This window comes from Talpa europaea, assembly GCF_964194135.1.
Source record: "Talpa europaea genome assembly, chromosome: 14".
Classification (NCBI taxonomy): domain Eukaryota; kingdom Metazoa; phylum Chordata; class Mammalia; order Eulipotyphla; family Talpidae; genus Talpa; species Talpa europaea.
Window position 1 is genome coordinate 12067356 of NC_140082.1, and position 21950 is coordinate 12089305.

A 21950-nucleotide genomic window follows, 5' to 3' on the forward strand; every position below is an offset into this window, starting at 1 on the left:
GTGTGTGGGAGGCAGGTGTGTTTACAGGCTTGTGGGGCGGGAGGAGAGGCTGCGGGGCTAAAGGCTGCTTGGAAGAGGATGAGGAATCCCCTGCCCATATGCTACGCAGAGGGAGGATCCTTGTTCTCAGGCCTGGCAGAGAATGTAGAAAGGACTGTGGGGCCTGGCCTGAAGCCTGGGTAATTCCCATGTCCCTGAGGCCGGGGGGCTGGAAACTCCGATTTGCTCTAATAATCCAATTCTGAGACTAAGCTCTTGGCTCCATGCCATGAGAGGCCTGCCTGCAGCCCTGCCTGCTCCTGTTCCAACTCAGCTCTGGCCCCACCACTGCTTTAATACTCCCCTGGTGGGAAGCTCTGCGTGTGTCGTCTTAGAGGAGCACACAACATCTGAAAGGACTGCACGCGAACCTGTATTTGTCTCCATGTGACTTGTAAGTCCAGCTCATTTACTTATTCATGCACTCAGCTGATATTTATTGAGCACTTACTATGTGTCAGGGTTCCTATCTTCAAGGGCTCAGACTCCAGAAGGGAAAACAGGTAAGAGAACAGACTAGTGTAGGTAGGGGAGAAGTGTGACTCACTAGGTTATTTACAAGATTCGTTTAAGAGCAGTGAAGGTACAAGAAAGACACTGAATCCAACCTGACAGGGTTGGGGTGGGGTGAAAAGGACAGATTAACTAGGATCTGAAGGATCAGCTGATAGGAGGAGGTGGGGGACTGCGTGGATTGAGAGAACAGCCTGGAGGTAAGGGAGACAGTGGCTCCTTTGGGAAAGGAGGCATAACCCCACCTCCCTGGTGCACCGGGTGGAGGGAGGAACAGAGGCAGGCAAGGGGGGAATCCCACAGCAGACCCTGGAATGTGAGAGGTTCAGGTAAGGCCTCTGCGGAGCTGCTTCTTGTGTGCCCCAGGCCCGTGCAGCGGAAACCTTGGTGCTTATAAAAGGCTTGCCTTGGGAACAGATCTGTCCAGAAGGTGGAGCAAATCTCAGAGCAGCCGAGGAAACGGGAGCTTCCCAGTAGCGATGCAGGTCAACAGAAAGAAAACCAGGCTTCCTATCCCATAATGGAAGAACAACCCCCCCCATCCCTTTCTTTTACAATAAAAGGGTTAAAAAATGTTTATGGGCTCAGGAGCCAGCTATCTGGGTTTGAATCCCAGCTCTGCTTCTTATCAGCTGTTGTCATCGCAGATAAGTTATGAGACCCTCTGGGTGTCAGTTTCCTCATCTGTAAAACAGAGATGATGTTATAACATTTGAGGATTAAGCAATTAGTATAATTGAAGCCTTTAGAACAGTGCCTGGCACACAGCGAGCGCGCTAACGGTTTTCTCTATTATCATTATTGCATTGTCATTCCCATTTCCCTACTCCTCTCTCCCGTGTGTCTTCATGCCTCCATGATTCCCTGTCAAGTAAAGGGAAAGGGAGAGCCAGCCATGACATTCTTTAATGACTGTGGTGGAACCTCTCACAGTGACAAGTGACAAGATAATCACAGCCTAAATCTGGGATCTGGCTCGATGATCAGGGAGTGAGCAGTGAACGGCTGCTCCACATGGTCCTGCAAGGTGGCCTGGATCCTGTCAGCTGTGCCTGGGGCTCAGGTTACAGGGAAACATCCCTATGGCAACATGGTAAAGAGCCAGACTATCCCATCACCCCTTTGGAGGTGCCTGCCACCTGCTGTCATGTTTTTGCTGATGCCTGCCTTTCCTAGAGAGGTGACTGAGGCATAGACTTTGGTGGTCACATGAACTGGCTTCTCATCTCAGTTCTGCGCCTCACTGGAGTTAAGGGAATTATGTGGATAAGATGGATATCTTCAGACAGTCCCTTTTCCTCTTTGAGCCTTGTTATCGGTTACTAATTATTGCACCTTCTTGGTAGGTGTTTGTGAAGAAGTAGCCATGCATGTCTAGTAGAGGGCCGAGGGCCAGGCCTCATACATGCCATTTCCTCTGCCTGGAATGCTTTTCCTTGCACTCTCTGACTACTTGGATCCTTCTCATTTCTTTTAAAATAAATTTTATTTATTTTTATGTGGAAGAACTGGGGTGTAGGCCAGAGGTAGAGGGGGTGAGAGGATTCACTAGAGACAGAATGGGAAGCAGAACAGGTGGATTAACTGAAATACACTGCTGAGGGGAGCAGCGGATGAGACGGGAGAGGTCTGCTGCACCAAATGGGTCAGCTCCCTGGCTGGGGATAGAACTCCTGCTACAGTGGCTGGCAATAGCTTGATAGAGCTTAGACTTTATTATTTTTTTTAAAGATTTATTTATTTATTTGTATTATTTATTTATACAAGCACTGGGTACAGTCAGAAGCGTGGGAGCATGAGAGAATTCACCAGAGCCAGAGCAGGGAGAAGAGCAGGCAGAAGGACCGAAGCACACTGCTGAGGGGAGCAGCGGGTGGCAGGAGAGGTCTGCGCGCCATGTTGGACCCTCCTCCAGGGGCTGGGGAGCAGCTGGGGATCGAACCGGCGCTGCAAAGGCTGCGGGCAGCTTTGCAACCCAGTGCTCAACCTCTGCGCCACCTGGGAGGCCCGAGCTTAGACTTTAACCGCTGTGGGGTGGCTGTCATTTGTGATGGTTGCCTTCAGGGGCAGTAAGGGCTCCAGGTCCTGACCCTGGTGTCTCTCCTGACCTCAGGTCTCCCTCTGCTCCCACGAGCTAAAGGGACAGTTGATGAGTCAACAGTGCTAGTATAACAGGGTGGTCCCCAGGAAAGAGGGAGGTTCCAGATTTCCTGCCCCACCCAAAAGGAGGGTGGAGCTGAGCAGGAAGAAAAGAAGCTGCAGAGGAGACTGAGGGAGGAAGGAAGCAGGATGAAGATCCAGAAGGAGAGCTGGAGGAGGCACATGGAGCCGAGAGACATGTGAAGAAACTGCGCTTGCCTTTTGGTCATGGACTGGGTGACACAGGTGTGGGTGAGAGACCCACGGGGAGGTGACAATGGCGGTTTTTGTCTTGATTTTGATTTTGCTCTTTTCCTCCCAGACTTGTCTGGTTGTTTCTGATCCTTTTCTGTGGGTCTGCACTGGAAGATGCTTTAGACTCGTGGCAGGCTTTGGGGACTTGCTCTGGGCCATTCCTGCTTGGCGGACTTTTACCCACGAGGGGATGGGTAACTTTGGGTGCTTGATTTAGAAACTATATTCTTTGTCTTTCCTGTATTGTTTACTAACTCTATTAAAGTTTCTTCCCACTAAAGTCTTATATGTTTTGTGTTGATGCGATGGATGGCAGAAACTATTTAGAGCAGGCAGGTTCGTGGGGTCTGGGGTGCCCCTCTCCCTGCCCTGTAACACTAGCTGCCGTGTTTCTTCTTGTTGCTTCCCTAATTTGCCCACCTCTAGGGAAGAGAGAACGAAAAGGATAAAGCAGTTGCAATATTTATTCATGTGGTATTGTTGGGGATGTGTTAAGTTTCTCTTATTCATCATCTCATTCCATCTTTACAACTACCCCATTTTACAGATGAGGAAACTGAGGTTCAGAGAGGGCATGTGAGTTGCCAAACAAACACCTTGAACAGATAACAAACACTGTCCCTCAAGTTCCTGAATCTAAAAATGGTGTTCTTACTATAATGAAAAGAGTGGGAGATAGTATCAAGGAGATGATAAGAATAGCTAATGTATATGGAGTTCTTACGGTGGCTGTGGAATATATAATCTATATAATACTCATTCCGACCCTTGGAGACTGAAAGTTGCCATCACTTCATTTACAGGTAAGGAAACCAAGCTGCAGAAAGAAGTGACTTGTCCAAGCCCACCCAGATGGGAAGGTGCTTGCTTTTTCTTCCTTTTTCCTAGGGAATCTGAGGCATGACTGGCTTCTTCCCTGTGACTCACATCCTCTTGAGGGAAGAGAAATCAAGTCCATTCTTCCTCTCTTTGAAGTTCTGCTCAAGCTGCCCACCAGGTCCCAGCACTGGGATCCTCTTAAGGTGCCTCTGGCCCTCCTGCTGGCTAACTACTAGAGGCCCAGGGTCCAGGGACACTTGGCTTTGGCACCAGACCACCCACCTCCAAGTGCAAGGCCTGGCAAGGATAGCTGAGCAGAAGGCAGGACTGGCCCCACCTCCTCGCTGTGTTTACCTTTTGAACTTCTATCTTGAGCTTATCTTTAAGGGAGGGAGGGGATATTCCATAAACTTAAAATAGGCAAGACGTAATTAATAGTATGCTTTGTTCTTTTGATCCTTATCTGTACAGGAAGACACACCCCTTTTCAGTTTCGTGAGTGGAGGAGACACTGCCCCTGGGGATCACAGTTGTTCCATTTTCCACTTTTGAACTCTGGATCCCTTTGGCTTCCCTCTCCCCCTGGATAAAGGGTTTCCCCAAGCCTTCCCCTGAGCACTTCACCAAGGTTTTTCTATTTATCAAAATTACCTGCATTATCTGTTATCATTATTTCTTCTTTTTTTTAATATTTATATGTACAAGGTCTGGGGTGTAGGCTAGAGGTGCGGGAGTGGGGGTGAGAGGATTTACCAGAGACAGGGTGGGGAGCAGAACAAGCAGATCTACTGAAATACACTGCTGAGTGGAGCAGCGGGTGAGACAGGAGAGGTCTGCTGCTCCATATGTGGATTAGCTCCCTGGCTGGTCTGGGATCTAACTCATGCTGCCTTGACTGGTGATAATTTGATAGTGCTGTCTTTAACCCTGGCACCACCAGGGAGGCCCCTCATACAGAGTAGTTTTGAAGTCAGTTTTGGAGATGTTGGTTTCAGAGAGTGGGCTCCATTGGGTTAACTAGGAAAAGTTTCACCAGAGCTCCCCTTCCAGTGGCACCAGTGATTTTCCCCATGAGACAGAGGCTTTAGTTATATCCAGAAGGGCAGGTTTATAATAAAAAGGGAGGGAAGGAAAGGACGCTTGCAGACACAAGCGGGCACGAAGAGCTGCCCCTGGAAGGGCTGGGTTGACTAAAGAAAGGCCTGCATGGTCAGGGGCAGGCAGCCTGGGGAGGAGCTGCCTCTGCTACTTTGCAAAGGGAGAAGGTGTGTGGAGAGAAGCACTGGCTTAGTCACAGGCTGGTGGGAGGCTGCTGCCCTTTGCCAGGCAGGAATTGCTCTGCGATAGTCTTCTCTTTGGAAGGCGCTCATTCCTTTGTGGAGCTGTTAACTTTTGTTAACCTAATTACTTCTAGGGTGTCCCTAAGTTTTGTAGGGACCAATGATTCTTTACAACGACCCTCAATTGCCATATCCCCACCTCGGGTATGCGCCGTACCTCACGATACTCTCCATAGCATTCTGATACTTGCTATAGCATTTGGTGCCTAAGGATTTTTCATTTCATAGTTTTATTACTATGTTAATCACGCTACCCCCACCTCCAGATCCCAGCATTGCATGAACCAGGCTTCTGGTCTGGTGGTGCCTCTTTTCCAACTTTTCTACTTGTAGCCTCCATCAGTTTCGCTGCCCTAAAAATCCTCTGTGCTGCACCTATTCACCCCTCCCTCACCCAGCAAGCCCTGTAACCACTGATCTTTTGCTGTCTCCGTAGTTTTGCCTTTTCCAGAACATCACATAGTTGGCGACCTTCAATAAGAGAAAAGCAAGGTGAGTGAGCAAGCTAAAGTGTGTTTATTTGAGAATAGTAGAGAATGACAATGTGAGGTACAAAGATTTAGGCCGAAACCCAAAACATGTCTAGAGGAGGGACAAAGGTTAGGGCTTTTTTATAAATAGAAAGGAAGGATGAGGTAATGACCAGGTGGAGGCTGGTAAAAGTAGCCAAAAATTCACTTTATCAGTTTTTTCAAACAGACTATTCTTGTTTTTGCTGACTTCTTGGAGTGTTGCCTATTGGCCCAGTCCAGGGCTGTAGTCCAATTTAAAGAGGACAGTGAAACAGCCTTTTTAGTTGTGGTCTGCTCCAGCTCAATTTTATCTTATTTTATTTTTTTAAAGATTTATTTATTTATACATACAAGAACTGGGGTACAGGCCAGAAGTTCTGGGGGTGGTGGTGGTGGTAGTGGTGAGAGGATTCACCAGAGAGAGAGTGGGGAGCAGCAGAACAGTTGGATCCACTGAAATACACTGCTGAGGGAAGCATTGGCGGGACAGGGGAGGTCTGCTGCGCCATGTGAGAAACTCCCTGGCTGGGGATCAAACTCATGTTGCAGTTGCTGAAAATAGCTTCATAGTACTGAGACTTAATCCCTTGAACCACCGGGAGGCCCTCCAGCTTTATTTTATTTTATTTATTTATTTATTTATTTATTTATTTAAAGATTTATTTTTGTTTATTTATATAAGCACTGGGTACATTCAGAAACGCGGGAGGGTGAGAGAATTCACCAGAGCCAGAGCGGGGAGCAGAGCAGGCAGAAGGACCGTGGTACACTGCTGAGGGGAGCAGCGGGCGGCAGGAGAGGTCTGCGCGCCATGTGGGACCCTCCTCCTGTGGCTGGGGAGCAGCCGGGGATGGAACCGGCGCTGCAGAGGCTGCGGGCAGCTTCGCAACCCAGCGCTCAACCACTGCGCCACTGGGGAGGCCCTCCAGCTTTATTTTAAATGGCTTCAATAATGTCAACTTTTCACAGGTGAGATTGCCACCTTACCTTCTTTAATCCTTATATCTACCTTCTGAAGGAGGAACTATTATTTCTTTTGCAGTTGAGGAAATTGAAACTTGCAGAGATATATCACTTGCCAAAGAACACAGAATGAGTCCATGGGGGAGAAGGGCTTGAAACCCAGGCAGTCCAACTCAAACCCCGAGCTTATCCTGCCTCTGGGTCTTAGAACTTTTGTTTTATCTAAGAGGTGACCCAGTCCATAAGCACCTGCATCTTAAAGATGGAGCCTGGCTCCTTGGTCCAAGAGTATCCTAGCCAGGAATGGAATCTGAAGAGTCATTGGGGCTTGGCCAGGTATGTTGTTCACCACCTGGGGTTGACCAAAGGTCTGGGAGACTGAGGGAAAGCTTAAAATTGGGTCTTTTGAAACCTCCTCAAAAGTTTAACACGTTTTTGTGAGTTTCTCCAGACTAGATGCCCTGAGGATGAAATAAACATGAGCTCCTAGAGGCAGTGTTGTGTGTGGCTGCAAGACCAGCTCTGCAGGTCAGCTGCCTGAGGGAACATAGGCTCATCACTTCTTCCTGCCTGCTTTGAACCCAGCCCCTGCTCCAACTTGTCAAAGATGAGTTTTCATAGGACAGTAGGGTTAAAAACCCCAGAGTAGGGCCCCAGAGAGCCTTGAGAGAAGCCAGATCCTTGCAAAACAGAGGAAAAGAAGTGGGATCAGGAACAGATACCCCAAAAGTTACCCCTGTGGTGTCTGCCCTTAGAGCTGGGGAAGGAATTGCTGCTCATTTAAAACGCTCTGCTGAGACTCTCCATTTTTGTACACAGTTTTGTCCCTTTGTAGGCGTTCATCATTGTTCTAACAAAATAATGGAGTTGTGGGTAGTTCAGTCTGTGCCTCTCATGTGGGACCTTGGGTGTGTTTTTGTTTACAGCTGCCCAAAGTTCACTGCCTGGTCTGCAGATAGGGTTGTCACATGAAATGCAAAAATCCCAGCTAAAATTGAATTTAGACAAACGAATCATTTTTTAGTTATGACTAGGTCTCATTTTAAATATTTCAAAAGTTTACTTGAAATTCAAATTTAACTGGGTTTCCTGTATTTTATCTGCTAAATCTGACCATCCCCGTAGCAGAGTATTTGTGGAACAAATGGGTTTTGGGCGTGCAGCAACATTCCGTCCCGCTCTGGGCCTGTTTCTCTATCTGACACGTGGGAGCAGGGCCCGCTGCGCAGGCGAGCGCCGTGAGAACCGCCACGCAGCGAGGGGGCACGTGCGCCTAGTCGCCGCCGGCCCGGCCCTCCAGACCCGGCGCTGCCCCAGTCTTCGCTCGCCCAAGCGGGCAATTGCCGAGTCCCGCCCCCGGCCTGAGGCCGTCGCCATGGAGACGCGGGTAGCCTTCCCCCCCCCCGCCACGCGTTTCCGCTGCGCTGGAGTCCTCTGATTGGACAGCCGCCTGGACGCTACCACCAGCCCCGTGCCCCCTGGGGGTGGGGGCGGGGCCTTGGCCTCGTGGGACTCTCTCTGAGGGCCAGTGCCTGTGGCCTCTGGAGGAGGCTCACGCAGGGAAAAAAGACCGAATCTCGGGTCGGAAGCGTGTCCGTGGCTTCTCCTACTGGCGCCTACACTCATGCTTCTCCCCGAGAAAGGACGAGGGGGCGCAAGTCGGCAACGCCCCCTCTGGAGCCTATTTAGTCCCAAAATCTGGAGCACCGGAAGTGCTGGCGACGTGTCAGTGCGCCCTGTCCTAAACCTTCCCCCCTCGGCCACCTTTCCCAGTCAGCTGCGGGATTCCGGGGCCGCCTGGGCGCTGCACCCCGCCACTTCCGCATCGAACCATCGCTTCAACCGAACTCGCAACCTCTGCGCGCGCTCCATCTCGCGCCTGATGGTAGGGCCGGAGCCGGCGGGCGGCCACGCCCCTTCCCGCGCCTACGAGCCAATGGGCGGGCGCCTCCCGGCGGGGTAGTGGGTAATTAATGAGGGCCGGTCGCTGATTGGCCGCGGCGTCGCGGCCGGGGGCGGGCGGCGGGGTAGGTTGTTCCTGAGGTGGGAGGCGGCACCCGTGGCTGAGGAGAAGGAGGCCCGAGAGCGACATGTCCCCGGCGGCTGAGTCGGAGCGGCCCGTGCTGCTGTGTCTCTGAGCCCGGGGCGGCCTGGCGGCCGGCCGAGGACGAGGGTCGGCGGAGGCGGCCCCCGCTGTGGTGGCCGCCATGCTGGGCGCCCGCGCGGCGGAGGGAGCCGTCGTGGCGCTCCTGCGACTGCTGCTGCTGCTGCTGCTGCCGGCGCTCCGGGGTCCGGGGCTCGGCGTGGCCGGCTCGGCGGGGGCCGGGCTGCCCGAGAGCGTCATCTGGGCCGTCAACGCGGGCGGCGAGGCGCATGTGGACGTGCACGGGATCCACTTCCGCAAGGACCCTCTGGAGGGCCGGGTGGGCCGAGGTGAGAGCCCTCGGCCGAGCGGGGGTGCCGGGCCTGCCGGCCGGGCTGCGGGCCCCGAGCCCCCGCCCCCGCCCCCGCGCCGGGGCCGCCGCTCCGGAGCGAAGTTTCTCCCCGCGGTGTCCTCGGGGATCCGCGCGGAGCGCAGAGCCTGGCGCTGGCTCGCAGCTTCCTAGAGCCATTGAGGCAGAGAGTTGGCGAGAAGTTAAATCTGGACCTCACAGCCTGCGTTTTCTGGCCCCCTCACCTCCACCCGCGCTTGGGAAAGGCGAGGGCGGCCTTTGCCACCTCGAGGCCTCGGGTTGCAGGTTGTCGGGGCTCCGGCCTGCCTGGTTCTGCCCCCCTAGCAGGACGAGCCCGGCCGGCCCTGAATTCGGTCGTTTTCCCGAGCCCGTCTGTGGGAGTGGAGCTTGACTCGCAGCCAGAATAGAGAGGAATCTTCGAAGAGGATGGGCCAGGAAAGTTTGATTGTAGGCTCCCGCCTTCCCGGCCCCCTTTGGAGCGAAGAATACGTGTGCTTAAAAGTGGAAGCTGCAGGCCGCCCCCAGAGGGTGGCTGTATTGAAGCCATCCTGCACACGAGGCTGTGGAGTGTTAACTGGGTCAGCCGGTGTAACAGCAGAGTGTTTAGAAAGTGCATGGAGCCTGAGAGGCTGATTCCAGCCTGTGGGGAGAATGACTTTGACTTGTTTTAGCAACCGTAATTTTTACAGAACTGCACAGTCCTCAGAGCTCGTGTGAGACTTGCCAGGGCAACTGGTTGAAAATGCAGATTCCCGACCCCGACGCCAGATCTGGTAGTTTATAAATAGACGATTGATGGGACCCAGGTTTCTGCACCAGGAGCCCTTGTGATGTAGGTGGGCCGCCGAGCACTTTTGGGGCAAAATCTGCTGTAGTCTCTGTATTTTCTTGAAAGGGGGACTGGGAAATAGGTTTAAGAAGGAAGTTCCCTGCTTCATGTGTTGGAAGGAGATTTATGCTGTATGCTGTTCGCAGGCTGCCAGACTGGCAGTTTGCCACCTCCAGACGACTAGGAGACAGACTTTCACTCTCTCCACGAAGCCCAGATTTGGCTCTTGACTTTGCTAAGGGTTTAACTTAGTTCATCCAAATTAATCACAGTGCCCTAGAGTTTGTCCTATTAGGGAGCTTTTTGCTTCCATACATGTGAGGACTTGGGACACGGGGCTGTCTTCTGAAGTTCTGTTTGTCTTGGAATTTATCATTTATTCAGTCCTGGCATGTAAGTCGCAGTAGCCTGGGTTCAGCTGAGTCAGGGCCTCTGTCTTTAGCAGTTATAACAGCAGCCAAAACCAGACTTTATAGCAGGAGGTCATTACTGTCTTCATCCTGGACCCTTAATTTCTTCCTGGGTGTGGGAAGGGAGTTAGGGGCACTTGAGGAAACTAGCGACCGTTTGTGGACTTTGCCTCTTGAGATAGCGGTGGTGAAAACCATGCAGATGGTTCCTTTCGCTTACAGATACCAGACTTTATTTTACATAGGTTACGTGGTCCTAGGAGGCCCATTGTGCAGAGGAGGAAGCTGACTAAGACCACACAAGTTTAGTCCCTGGCTGCTCTCCTTTTTGACAAATCCTGTTTTTTTTTTTTGAGAAATCCTGTGTTTTTTTTTTTTTTTTTTTAAGGATTTATTTATTTACTCATACAAAAGCTGGGGTACAGGCCAGAGGTGCAGGGGTGTGAGAGGATTCACCAGAGACAGAGCTGGGAACAGAACAGGTAGATTGACCGAAATACACTGCTGAGGGGAGCAGTGGGCGAGTCAGGAGAGGTCTGCTGTGCCATGTGGGTTGCTCCCTGGCTGGCCAGGGATCGAACTCGAGCTGCAGAGGCTGCGGATTGCCTCAAAGTGCGGTGCTTAACCCCTTGTGCCATGAGGGAGGCCCGAGAAATCCTGGTTTTAATTTGCTGGTGCAGGTGGTGGGGGTGGTAGATGATCTGTGTTTGGGTTGCTTTTCCTTTGGAGGAGTTTGTTGTAGCAGGTAAAATTAAATGAGATCTACCAAAGCTTATGTAGATTGGAGTTATGTCTTGGACCCTGTTCTCTGGTGGGACGGTCTCTAATCGGAACTTCTCTGCACTTCTCTGCCTGCCGGTTTGGGGATAAAGTGTAACATTATTAAGATAGGAATAGAAAGAGAGGATGGTTGTCAGCTGCAGATAGGGCAGGACTGCATTTACTAGGATCCTGAGAGCAGTGTTTGGCCAGCAGGTCTGGGACTAAGAGGTGAGCCACTCTCAGGAGGCAGTTCTCTATAGTTTGTTTATGTGCTAAGAAGTCGGCACCAAGGGAAGTGAAGCTGTTCACTCTGCTTTCACTTCTGTGGCAGTGTCTGGATAAGGGGCGCGCCGGGTATTTGGAGACCCTGGTCTCCTACAGCTAGTTACACCAATTGCAGTAGGAACTGTATGTTTCTTTTCCCACATGTCTGTGATATTGTTTCCATCATGTTGAGGAAAGTTCATTTTATGTTGAATGAATTCAGGTATTTGTTGCCAAGTCAGTCCAGATAAGGGTTTGGCCTGCCTTTGAACTTGCTGTTTCTCTGTAGTGTCTTTGTAGTTTAGCATTCTCCTAACTGTGAAAGGCTCAGGGCACCTCGTGGCTTTTGCTTTCAAAGGCACTTCATAATGTTTGTTGAATTTCATTTGTGCCTTGAGGATAGCTACTGCTCATAGGAGATACCAATGGCTTGGGAAGGGCTTTTTTAACCTGTGAGCTTCAACAGATGGAAGTACCACTATAGAAGTGGTTCTGAAGCACTTTGGGGGGTTTTTGGCATGTGGCATATTGCAGGTTCTTAAGCTGCTCAGTCTGGGTTCCTCTTGATTCAAAATGGGCCTGGGTACTTGGCCTAGAGGGCCTAGAATTTAGCTTGATTTTAGGAGAGGGTATTTCCCTTTTTTTTCTTTTTTTAAGCTTTATTTTTATTTATGCATACAAGAACTGTGGTGTAGGCTGGAGATGTGGGGGCGGGGGTGAGAAGATTCACCAGAAACAGAGTGGGGAGCAGCGGGCGAGACAGGAGAGGTCTGCTTCGCCATGTGGGTCAGCTCCCTGGCCAGAGATCGAACACTGCAGTGGCTTATGGTGCTGAGACTTTAAAACCCTACTCCACCAGGGAGGCTCTGATGGTATTTCCTTTTTATAGAAAGATACCTGCTAATCATTTATATGAACTTAAAGAATTTGCTTTACCTTTCTGAACCTTACTTTCATTCTCAAGCTTTAGAAACTGGACAGGAGTCTGAAAGCTCTCTTATCCAGAGTAAGTTAAATTGTCTCTGTCTTTTCTTTGTTTGATGACCTTTTACACGGAATTAAATGTAGGGCAGAACATGACTCCAGAGTGGAAAAAGGCTGGCTGAGGGCCTGAGCCTATCCGATTACTAATTCTTCAAGCCTAAGGAAGACCCTTTCCTAGGCAGCCTTCCTTTTGGCTGAGGGGAAGGATTTGGCCTTGGAGGAGATAAGAACTTGAGAGATAGGATGAGAGTTTCTGCCTTTCGTTTGGTTAAGGCCCCAGGATTTGTTTAGAATTTTCTCTCTACTGTCACATAAAAGGCAGGCTACATTTGAAGGCCCTCTAAGTAGCAGAAGCTTGAAGTTAGAGAATTTAGGGTTGTGATAGCCCCATTTTACAGGTGAGAAAACACTAGAGAAAGTAATGTATTCCATATCACATAGTAAGTGACAGAGTCAAGATTCAAATCCAGATCTGTCTTACTCTAAACCTCAGCCCAATTCAGGCAGTCTGACTACTCCATTTAGAGTTAAAGCAACAGAATCATCTAGGCCCTTTAACCTTCTCTTTTGGTTAACTGAATCCTTGGTTTCCCTGCTTCTGTCCAATAAGAATAATTCTTTGTGGGGCCTCCCTGGTGGTGCAAGGGGTTAAGCACTGTACTATGAAGCAATCTGAAGCCTCTGCAGCACAAGTTCAACCCTGGCCAGCCAGGGAGCAACCCACATGGTGCAGCAGACCTCTCCTATCTTGCCCGCTGCTCCCCTCAGCTGTGTATTTCACTCAGTCTGCGCGTTCTGTTCCCCACTCTGTCTCTGGTGAATCCTCTCACCCCCGGCTTCTCTGACCTGTACCCCAGCTCTTGTATGCATAAATAAATCAATCTTTTTTTTTTTAATAGAGGCATGTTTTATTTATATGTTTGTTTGTTTGTTTGTTTGTTTTGTTTACACATGCACTGGGTACAGTCAGAAGCGTGGGAGGGTGAGAGAATTCACCAGAGCCAGAGCGGGGCAGAGCAGGCAGAAGGACCGAAGGACACTGCTGAGGGGAGCAGCGGGCGGCAGGAGAGGTCTGCGCGCCATGTGGGACCCTCCTCCGGTGGCCGGGGAGCAGCCGGGGATTGAACCGGCGCCGCAGAGGCTGCGGGCAGCTTTGCAACCCAGTGCTCAACCGCTGCGCCACCGGGGAGGCCCTAAATCAATCTTTTTTTTAAAAAAAAAGAATAATTCTTTGTGAACTGGCCTTCCTGGAGAAAGAAGTGATCAGGAGGCCTAATGAGGGGTGGTGATACTGGAGCGCTGCAGGGAGCTGCACTGTGGTGGTTTTATGGAGAAGCTGCTCCTGCTCACTTTGCTTTCCCATCTCTGTGGTTTCCAGCTGCGGTTTGCCCAGTTAGTTTTATTCCATTTCTGCTTGGTCCATTCCCTAGACTCCCCAGAGTGGAGGCATTTGTTTAGTGCTGATGTGTGTATATGTTTGTATCATTCCTGTGTATCAGTCTGTTTCTGTAAGGCATCGTATTAAGCTCTTCACAGATATTTTAATCCTCACCCCAACCATGTGGTATAGATGATAGCCCCACTTTACAGGGGAGAAATTGCTTGGAGAAAATAACTTGTTCTACATTACACAGTAGAAGGCAGAGCTGGGATTCATATCTCGGCCTCTCTTACGCTAAAAGCTAGGCTGCATTTTTAAGTAGCCGGGCTATTCCATTGTCCAGAACAGAGACGCAGCAGACATCATATATGCCCTTTGGCCCCCTTCTTAACTGTCTAGGTTGTATTGTTTTCTTTTTTTTTTTAAAGATTTATTTATTTATGCATACAAGAGCTGGGGTACAGGCCAGAGATGCGAGGGGTGAGAGGGTTCACCAGAGAGAGTGGGGAACAGAACAGGCAGACTGACTGGAACACACTGCTGAGGGGAGCAGTGGGTGAGTCAGGAGAGGTCTGCTGCGCCATGTGGGTTGCTCCCTGGCTGGTCGGGGATTGAACTCGTGCTGCAGAGGCTGTGGATAGCTTCATATTGTGGTGCTTAACCCCTTGCCCCACCAGGGAGGCCCTGTCTAGGTTGTATTGTGCCAATTTCAGCAGTGTGCTGACTGTACACTGTATTTTAGAGAAATCCATTTAGCTGTGAATGCATCAAGGCCTGGTGGGGCGGGGGGGGGGGAGGATGAGGAGGAGAAAAACTCCTTTTTTGCAGCTACATCTGTTGGGACTTGGGTGAATTCAGCTTTTCATGTGGCAGATCTCTTGGGAAAACCAGTGGGCTTTAAAGTGAAAATATTTAAAGATAATTCCAAAGTTGTTAAGTAGTTTTTAAATTTTTTTTTAAAAAGGATTTATTTATTTATGTATACAAGAGCTGGGGTACAGGTCTGAGGTGCAAGGGGGTGAGAGGACTCACCAGAGACAGAGCGGGGAACTGAACAGGCAGACTGATGATACTGCTGAGGGGAGCAGCGGGCGAGACAGGAGAAGTCTGCTGCACTATGTGGGACCCTTGCCGGCCAGCTGGACGGCTGGGGTCGAACCAACAAACACTATGGAGGCTGATGACAGCGTCACAGTGTGGTGCTCAACAGCCTGGGCCACCGGGGGTGGCCCAGCCTGTTAAATAGTTTTTGATCACATGGTTGAGTTCCTTCCTTGTGGGTCTGAGACTGACTACTGTAGATAGCAATGTTTATAGGTTTGTGTCCCAGTATAATGGCTTGAGCCTGGGAAGTACATCCTTAATAGTGTTACCCAGCTACCCTTCTTGGATTTCTTGAGGAGAAATAGGATGAGGCACATCTGAAGACAAAAGTACACAATGAATTTCCTCTTCTACTGTCTCATCAGTCCTTCTGATCTAGCTTAACAGGAACTGTTAACAGTTATGTTTATTTTTTTGAGGGCCTGCCCTGGGTTTTTAGTTACTTTTACCGCTGCCCTTGGAGATAAAAGATCCTCAATGGAGTATTGGTGATTCAAAAGATAAAGCTCCAGGAATGAGTGCTCTTGAACATTCCCCGAAGCATTTAGTTGCCAAAGGTCTTCAGAGTCACTGTGTGGGATTGCAAGGTGGTCCTGAGATCTTCATTTCAGACTGGAGGAAAGACTAAACCTGTAACTGAAATCACTGTTGTGTCTGTAGTTTGGAAAATGAATGTATGGAACACTGGAAAGCTTCAGTGTGTACACAGGCTGAAGAAGCCAGTGAGAGGCTGCTCTCTGAAGGAAGAAGCGTAGCTCTGGGACTGGAGTGTAGAGTCTTATATTTGAGGAAACAAATCCAGTTTAGTTTGTTTTGTGGGGGGCGGGAAGAAAAACATACAAGTTGGAGGAGGACTAGAAGCAATACAGGTTTTCTGTTCTTTTGCTTCTCACCCAAATAAGCAACTTCACTTTTATCCTGCCTCTGTCCTTGCTAGTCCGTGAAATGGGAAAGGGGGCTCTAGCCTTGTGGAGAGAAGTTCAGCGGCTTCACCACGTTGCAGGCACCTCTTTCACTGCCATTTGCTCATGTGGCAAATCTCATGAGTGCTTATTTATGTGCCAGGGACTGTGTTAGGTGCTGGGGATACACTAGGACCTTTTTTTTTTTTTTTAAAAGATTTTATTTTATTTATTTATACAAGCACCGGGTATAGTCAGAAGCATGGGAGGGTGAGAGAATTCAACAGAGGCAGAACAGAGAGCAGAGCAGAGCAGGCAGACTGATGAAGTACATTGCTGAGGGGAGCAGCAGGGGGCAGGAGAGGTCTGAGCGCCATGTGTGACCCTTGCCCAGTGGCCGGGGATCGAACCGGTGTTGCAGAAGCTGCGGGCAGCTTCGCAACCCATCGCTCAACCGCTGCGCCACCGCGGAGGCCCCACTAGGACCTTTTTTCCTGTGGTGTAACTGGGGAAATGTTCGAGAAAATATATGAGGTTGAGTTTTGTAAATCTTTGGGAAGTAAGGTATTACTTTACTATCTTATAATTTTTTTTAAATTTATTTTTTATACAAGAACTGGGGTACAGGCCAGAGGCACGGAAGGGTGAGAGGATTCACCAGAGACAGACCTGGGAGCAGAACAGGCAGACTGACGAAATACACTGCTGAGGGGAGTAGTGGGTGCGACAGGAGAGGTCGCCTGGCCATGTGGGATTCTCACCAGCCGGCCAGGATCAAACCCGCGCTGCAGAGGCTTTGGACAACTTCACAGTGTGGCACTCAACTGCCTGCGCCACCAGGGAGGCCCAGAATCTTATTTATAGTTAAGACAATAAGGAATGATTTTCCTAACAAATACCTGTTTATTTTAGACTTAACGGTTGTGAGAACAAGCATTCATTGAACTTCATTGTCTGAGAGAGTTCCTGACTAGCTCCCTTGTTTCACGAGGTTTCTCTGAAGCTCTCCCTCTCAGAAAAGCAGGCATCTGTAGGATAATATTTTGTTCTGGTAATGAGTTACACTCGTTCGCTTCCCATCACTCTCAACCCAGTGAGAAAAGTCATTTTAATGTGCTTTCCAAAAGTTCCGCTGTGAGGGTTACAGAAGCTGTTGGAGTGGTTAGTATTTGGTTTCTTTCTTCTTCCTTGTTAATACTTACCTGATACTTGCTTTTGTGTCTGGTCTGTTTGGGAGCTAGGTGCAGGGGAGGTGGCCCCTTCCACTGGGAAGGTCCTTAACTTTGCCCTGAAAATGCCTCTGCAGATCTGGGGTCTCTGCTTTTCTTTTGTGTTTTGCTTCTGATATAGTTTCTTTGTCTTTTGTTCCCAGCCTCTGACTATGGCATGAAACTGCCAATCCTGCGTTCCAATCCTGAGGATCAGATCCTATATCAAACAGAGCGGTACAATGAGGAGACCTTTGGCTACGAAGTGCCCATTAAGGAGGAGGGGGACTATGTGCTGGTGTTGAAATTTGCCGAGGTCTATTTTGCACAGTCTCAGCAGAAGGTAAGGCCTGGTCAGGACCCTGCTTGACCAGTGGGTACTTAACCACGCTTGGTTCCCGTGCTACGGGTCAGAGTATAAACACCTTCCAGAAGGTAGTAACACATGAGCTTTGAGGAAATGCTGGATTCCTTCTGTCCCCAGAGAAATTGTGTCCCATTGCTCACGAGGCTGCACTTCCGTTGGAGGTTGGTGACAGAAGGCAATGCCAGAATCCTTATTCTTGGCAACCATCTATTGTAAGGCCTTAACAGTGAAGGAACTGACTTTGATTTGGTTCGGGTAAAATAATTTTGTCACCTTGGAGGGTATTCGGCCTTGTCCTTTCTTAACTTATTTTTGAATTTGAAATCTGCTGTTGCTGTTCATGGGGTATGATGCTGATGTTTTTGGCATTACCTTCTTTTGTAATCTTGAAAGGTATTTGATGTGCGATTGAATGGCCATGTCGTGGTGAAGGACTTGGATATCTTCGATCGTGTTGGACACAGCACAGCTCATGATGAAATCATCCCTATGAGCATCAGAAAGGGGAAACTGAGTGTCCAGGGAGAGGTTTCCACCTTCACAGGGAAACTCTACATTGAGTTTGTTAAGGTAACAGTCCTTCTCTGCCCTTACAGCTAAAGAAAGGATGCAGGGGAAATGTTTACTGGGGTTGATCACGGTTTCCTATTTCCTAGGGTTACTATGACAATCCCAAAGTCTGCGCACTCTACATCTTGGCTGGAACCGTGGATGGTAAGTTGTGTTTTGACCTGCTTTTTGACTTGGGCTTAAAGGATATGGTTGAGAATATTCTTGGGCTAATTTAGCTAACCAAATTTTTTTTTTTTTAAGATTTATTTATTTGTGCATACAAGAGCTGGGGTACGGGCCAGAGGTGCAGGGGGGTGAGAGGATTCACCAGAGACAGAGCGGGGAACAGAACAGGCAGATTGACTGAAGTACACTGCTGAGGGGAGCAGCGGGCGAGTCAGGAGAGGTCTGCTGTGTCATGTGGGTTGCTCCCTGGCCGGCCAGGGATCGAACTCATGCAGCAGAGACTGGATTGCTTCACACTGCAGTGCTTAACCCCTTGTGCCACCAGGGAGGCCCCTAACCAGATTTTTGTAAGCACTTAAAGTCAACTTGTGGGGACTTTCAGAGTCAGTGGGTGGGATTGAAGTTTGGCTTGGTGGTGGCTGTAGCTTTGAAGTAAGAGCTGTGTTCAAATCTTGCTGCCATATAGTCATCTATTTGGTTTTAGACAAATTCCTTTAACTTCACTGTAAGTTAGGGTTAATAATGGTACCTCTTGGTATGCTCTGAACTGTGTAGTCAATTGGAATCACCTAAAACTTGTCCTTATTCTGTTTATAACATCTTCCTAGGGACAGAAAGGAAAAAAGGCAAAGGGGACAAGTTTTTAGGGTTTTTGGTAAGCTCTGAAAGAATCCAGTATTGTTGGACAACATTGGGACAGAAGTTTACTTAACTAATGTCTCCTTGTCCTTGGGACCTAACTGTAGGGTTATCACTGTTTTGGGTTTCAGATTGTCTTAGCTGCCAGCTTCCCAGCTGATTGTGCAGAGGATGCTTGTCTCTTATCCGTTTTCTCCCTTAACTCGCCTCTGTGCCTTTTCTTAACTCATCCTGAGTGAGGAGCTCATCCTATTGCCTTGATGCCTTCAAGTACTAATATGACACCTGGGAAGATGTCTCACCATCAAATAGCTATATAGCTCAAGCCCCTAAGGAGGGGACATTGCAGAGGGCTCAGTGTATCTTGAGAACCCAGAACTCTAGGTCGGATCTGTAGTTGCTATATGAATCAAAGAGGAATGTGGGAACAACTTGAAAAAGTTAACTTTGCGTGGGTCATAGTTCCTGTCCTGTCTTGTCACCTAGAGATTCTAAAGAAGTAGAACAGAAAGGGGAAGTGATAAGCCCCCCATTGCCAAGGGTTGGCAGTACTCGGCTCTGTGGGTCCTGGTTAGGCCATGGGATCTCTGTTACAGCCCACTGACTATTTTTAAAGGTCTTACTAAATACTGTGGGTCTTACTTAAAAGTTTTCCTCTCTCTTGGGTCAGATGTACCAAAACTGCAGCCTCATCCAGGATTAGAGAAAAAAGAAGAGGAGGAGGAAGAAGAAGAATATGATGAAGGATCAAATCTCAAAAGACAAACCAATAAGAACCGGGTGCAGTCAGGCCCCCGAACGCCCAACCCGTATGCCTCGGACAACAGCAGCCTCATGTTTCCCATCCTGGTGGCCTTTGGAGTCTTCATTCCAACCCTCTTCTGCCTCTGCCGGTTGTGAGAACAACTTATCATCCTGAACAGGGTGGAGGGGTGTGGGAAAGAAACCAAACATGTTGATTTTGGTTTCTGTATTTTTCACAATAACAAACAACAACAACAACAAAAAACCAAACAACAAAACACACACACACAAATTAAAGATGGAAAGAGGCAGAGTGAGTAGAGAGAGCAGCCATCATCCACCACCTGGTCCCAGACCTGCTTCAGTCCTAAGTCCTTTCTTTGTGACTGACCCCAGCTGTCTCTTTCCTCTCTAGGGTACTTAGGGTAAACTGGATCCTACCTGTGCAAGGATCCTCGTCTGTATACCTAGTGGAAAGGACTCTGAACTCAGAGCAGACAACAGTTCCTTTTTTTAGGTTAGAAATTAACAGCAGGGAAATATGATCTTATTACTGGAGAAGACCAGCGTTGGGAATTGGGTATGTTCTGAAGTTATGTCCAGATAAATTTTCAGATGTCCTGGGAGAGAGAGAGAAAGAGAGAGAGTGTGTGTGTCTGTGTGTGTATGGGTATGAGAGAGAGACTAATTTGTATAATAAAGATGAAAATGGAGGGGGGATTAAAGAAAAAGAAAAACTAGTTACTTCCTTACTTGGAAGCCTTTCTGATTTTCAGCCATTGGTGGTTCTACCTTAAGTGTTTGAGCTTTGTCATTGCTTGTCTCCCTAACATGTACCAGTTAGACGACTGTCTGGTATCCAAGACGATTACTTTATGTCAGGTCCTCAAGTTGCCTCTTGTTACCACAACAAATCATTTTGATTTCAGTGCCTGTTGGGGACTTGATTTCCTCTTTTTTTTTTTTTTTCTTTATCTGGTTCATTTGAAATCTCTTCTCTCTCAATCATCCCACTAAGTTATTGCCAAGAAGGGAAGAATACCCTGGGATGTTGGGTTCTCTCTTCTTGAATGTCATCCTTTACCACCTCACCTTCTTGGTACTCCCTCCCTGGATCTCTGAGCCAGCCTCCAGGAGGACCTGACCCAGCAGTTCTTTTACTGGCCCCTTTATAGGGTCTTGCTGCCAGGGGACAGATGCTTACCAGCCTGCAGCAACAGAACACTTGACCTTAAAAGTCTCTTCTGGTCTTTGGATTAGAAAAGGCTTATGTTAGCATAACTTAGGAACAACCTCAGAGACTTGAGCCCTACTGAGTGACTGACCACTATTGAGAGTGTCTGGTATCTGATGTTCATTTATTCCCATCTTCTGTGTCATGTTCCTCCAGTTTTGGTTTATGCCTAGAACTGTCCCCAAGGAATTAGACTGATTGGCTGTGTCTGGCCAGGTGATACATGTCATTGGTCTTAATATGCCGCTCTGTTCTTTAATTTCCTGATTTAAATAGCAGTCAGGTTTTTGGTATGGTGGGGCTGAAAGATTTCCAATCAGTCATAACCCTACCAATTCTGAAGCCAATCTTAGCATTTAAGTGTCTGTCTTGAATTCCCTGGAGAAATTTTTGTGGGAAATGAAGTTCCCTATTTGTCTGCTTTTTAGTTACCGTCATCCATTTCCCAGTTGGGGCAACAATGAGGGAGACCTCAGTCAAACTACAAGAAATTTTGTGGATGGATGCCAGCGGGATTAGCTTCACTTGGGCTGGAACAACATAGAATCCCAGGCAAACCCCATCTTTTTAGAGTGTGTTCAATTTTGCATTTATCTTTTTGGATGTGTTTCTAAAGAACTTCATGTATTTGAACTGCTCTTTATGTAACAAAGTAAATAACCCTTGCGCTCATGCCCTGGGTTTTTTCTCTTAATGAATTATTCCAGGCTAGTCATTTAGTCCTTTGAGAGTCACAGCCCTTTGTTTTAGCTGCAACTTGGGTCTTGGTACTAGGGTATTGAGTCAGGCAGCTGAACAGTTGTGACCTGAGGCCATAAGCAGAGGAACATTTTCTGGAGTGCTTCACAAAGCTCCCCTGCTTTAATCAAAGGCATCCGATAGCCTTGATCCTGGGGACCATCTACCTAGGGCAGTGGACACCCTGACTATTAATTGGACACCTGTGCTTTGGTTCCCATTCTATCACAGCCCCCCAAAGTGGTAGTCCATTGCTAGTGAAGTAGAGAAGATGAAGTAGGAAGACTGGCTTTTTGCCTTGTTTGTTTGTTAGTTTGCTTGGGGCTCTCTGAGGAAGGAGGGGCTCCCACCTCCTCATCTCAACCCATCCCTTCAGTGATTCAGTCTCAGGAGGAAACCATGGCTCCTGGGGCCATTTCCTAATGGTACTGTAAACCAAGCAGCTCTGCTTCTGCCTGTTTCCAAGCCCACCCTTCTTTCCTGAACGCGGGTAGGGATGGGCGCTTTCCTCTTTGGAAGGAACATGTTTCAATGGCTCACAAAAAACAAAGGGGAAGTGAGGAAACAGGAAGAGATATAATGGGGGCTGGGGTAGAATCAGATCCCCTGGAGC

At 48.8% G+C, this 21950-nt stretch overlaps 1 protein-coding gene across 1 annotated transcript; it reads left to right on the top strand.

Annotated features, from left to right (window-relative positions):
• Positions 1-8787: 8787 nt before the first annotated feature.
• Positions 8788-19521, top strand: MLEC (malectin; the record flags this gene model as incomplete). Its single annotated transcript, XM_084254442.1, has 5 exons — positions 8788-9013; positions 17042-17220; positions 17638-17814; positions 17901-17958; positions 19292-19521. The coding sequence occupies 5 exons, from the start codon at positions 8788-8790 to the stop codon at positions 19519-19521; spliced, it is 870 nt and encodes a 289-aa protein (XP_084110568.1).
• Positions 19522-21950: the final 2429 nt, after the last annotated feature.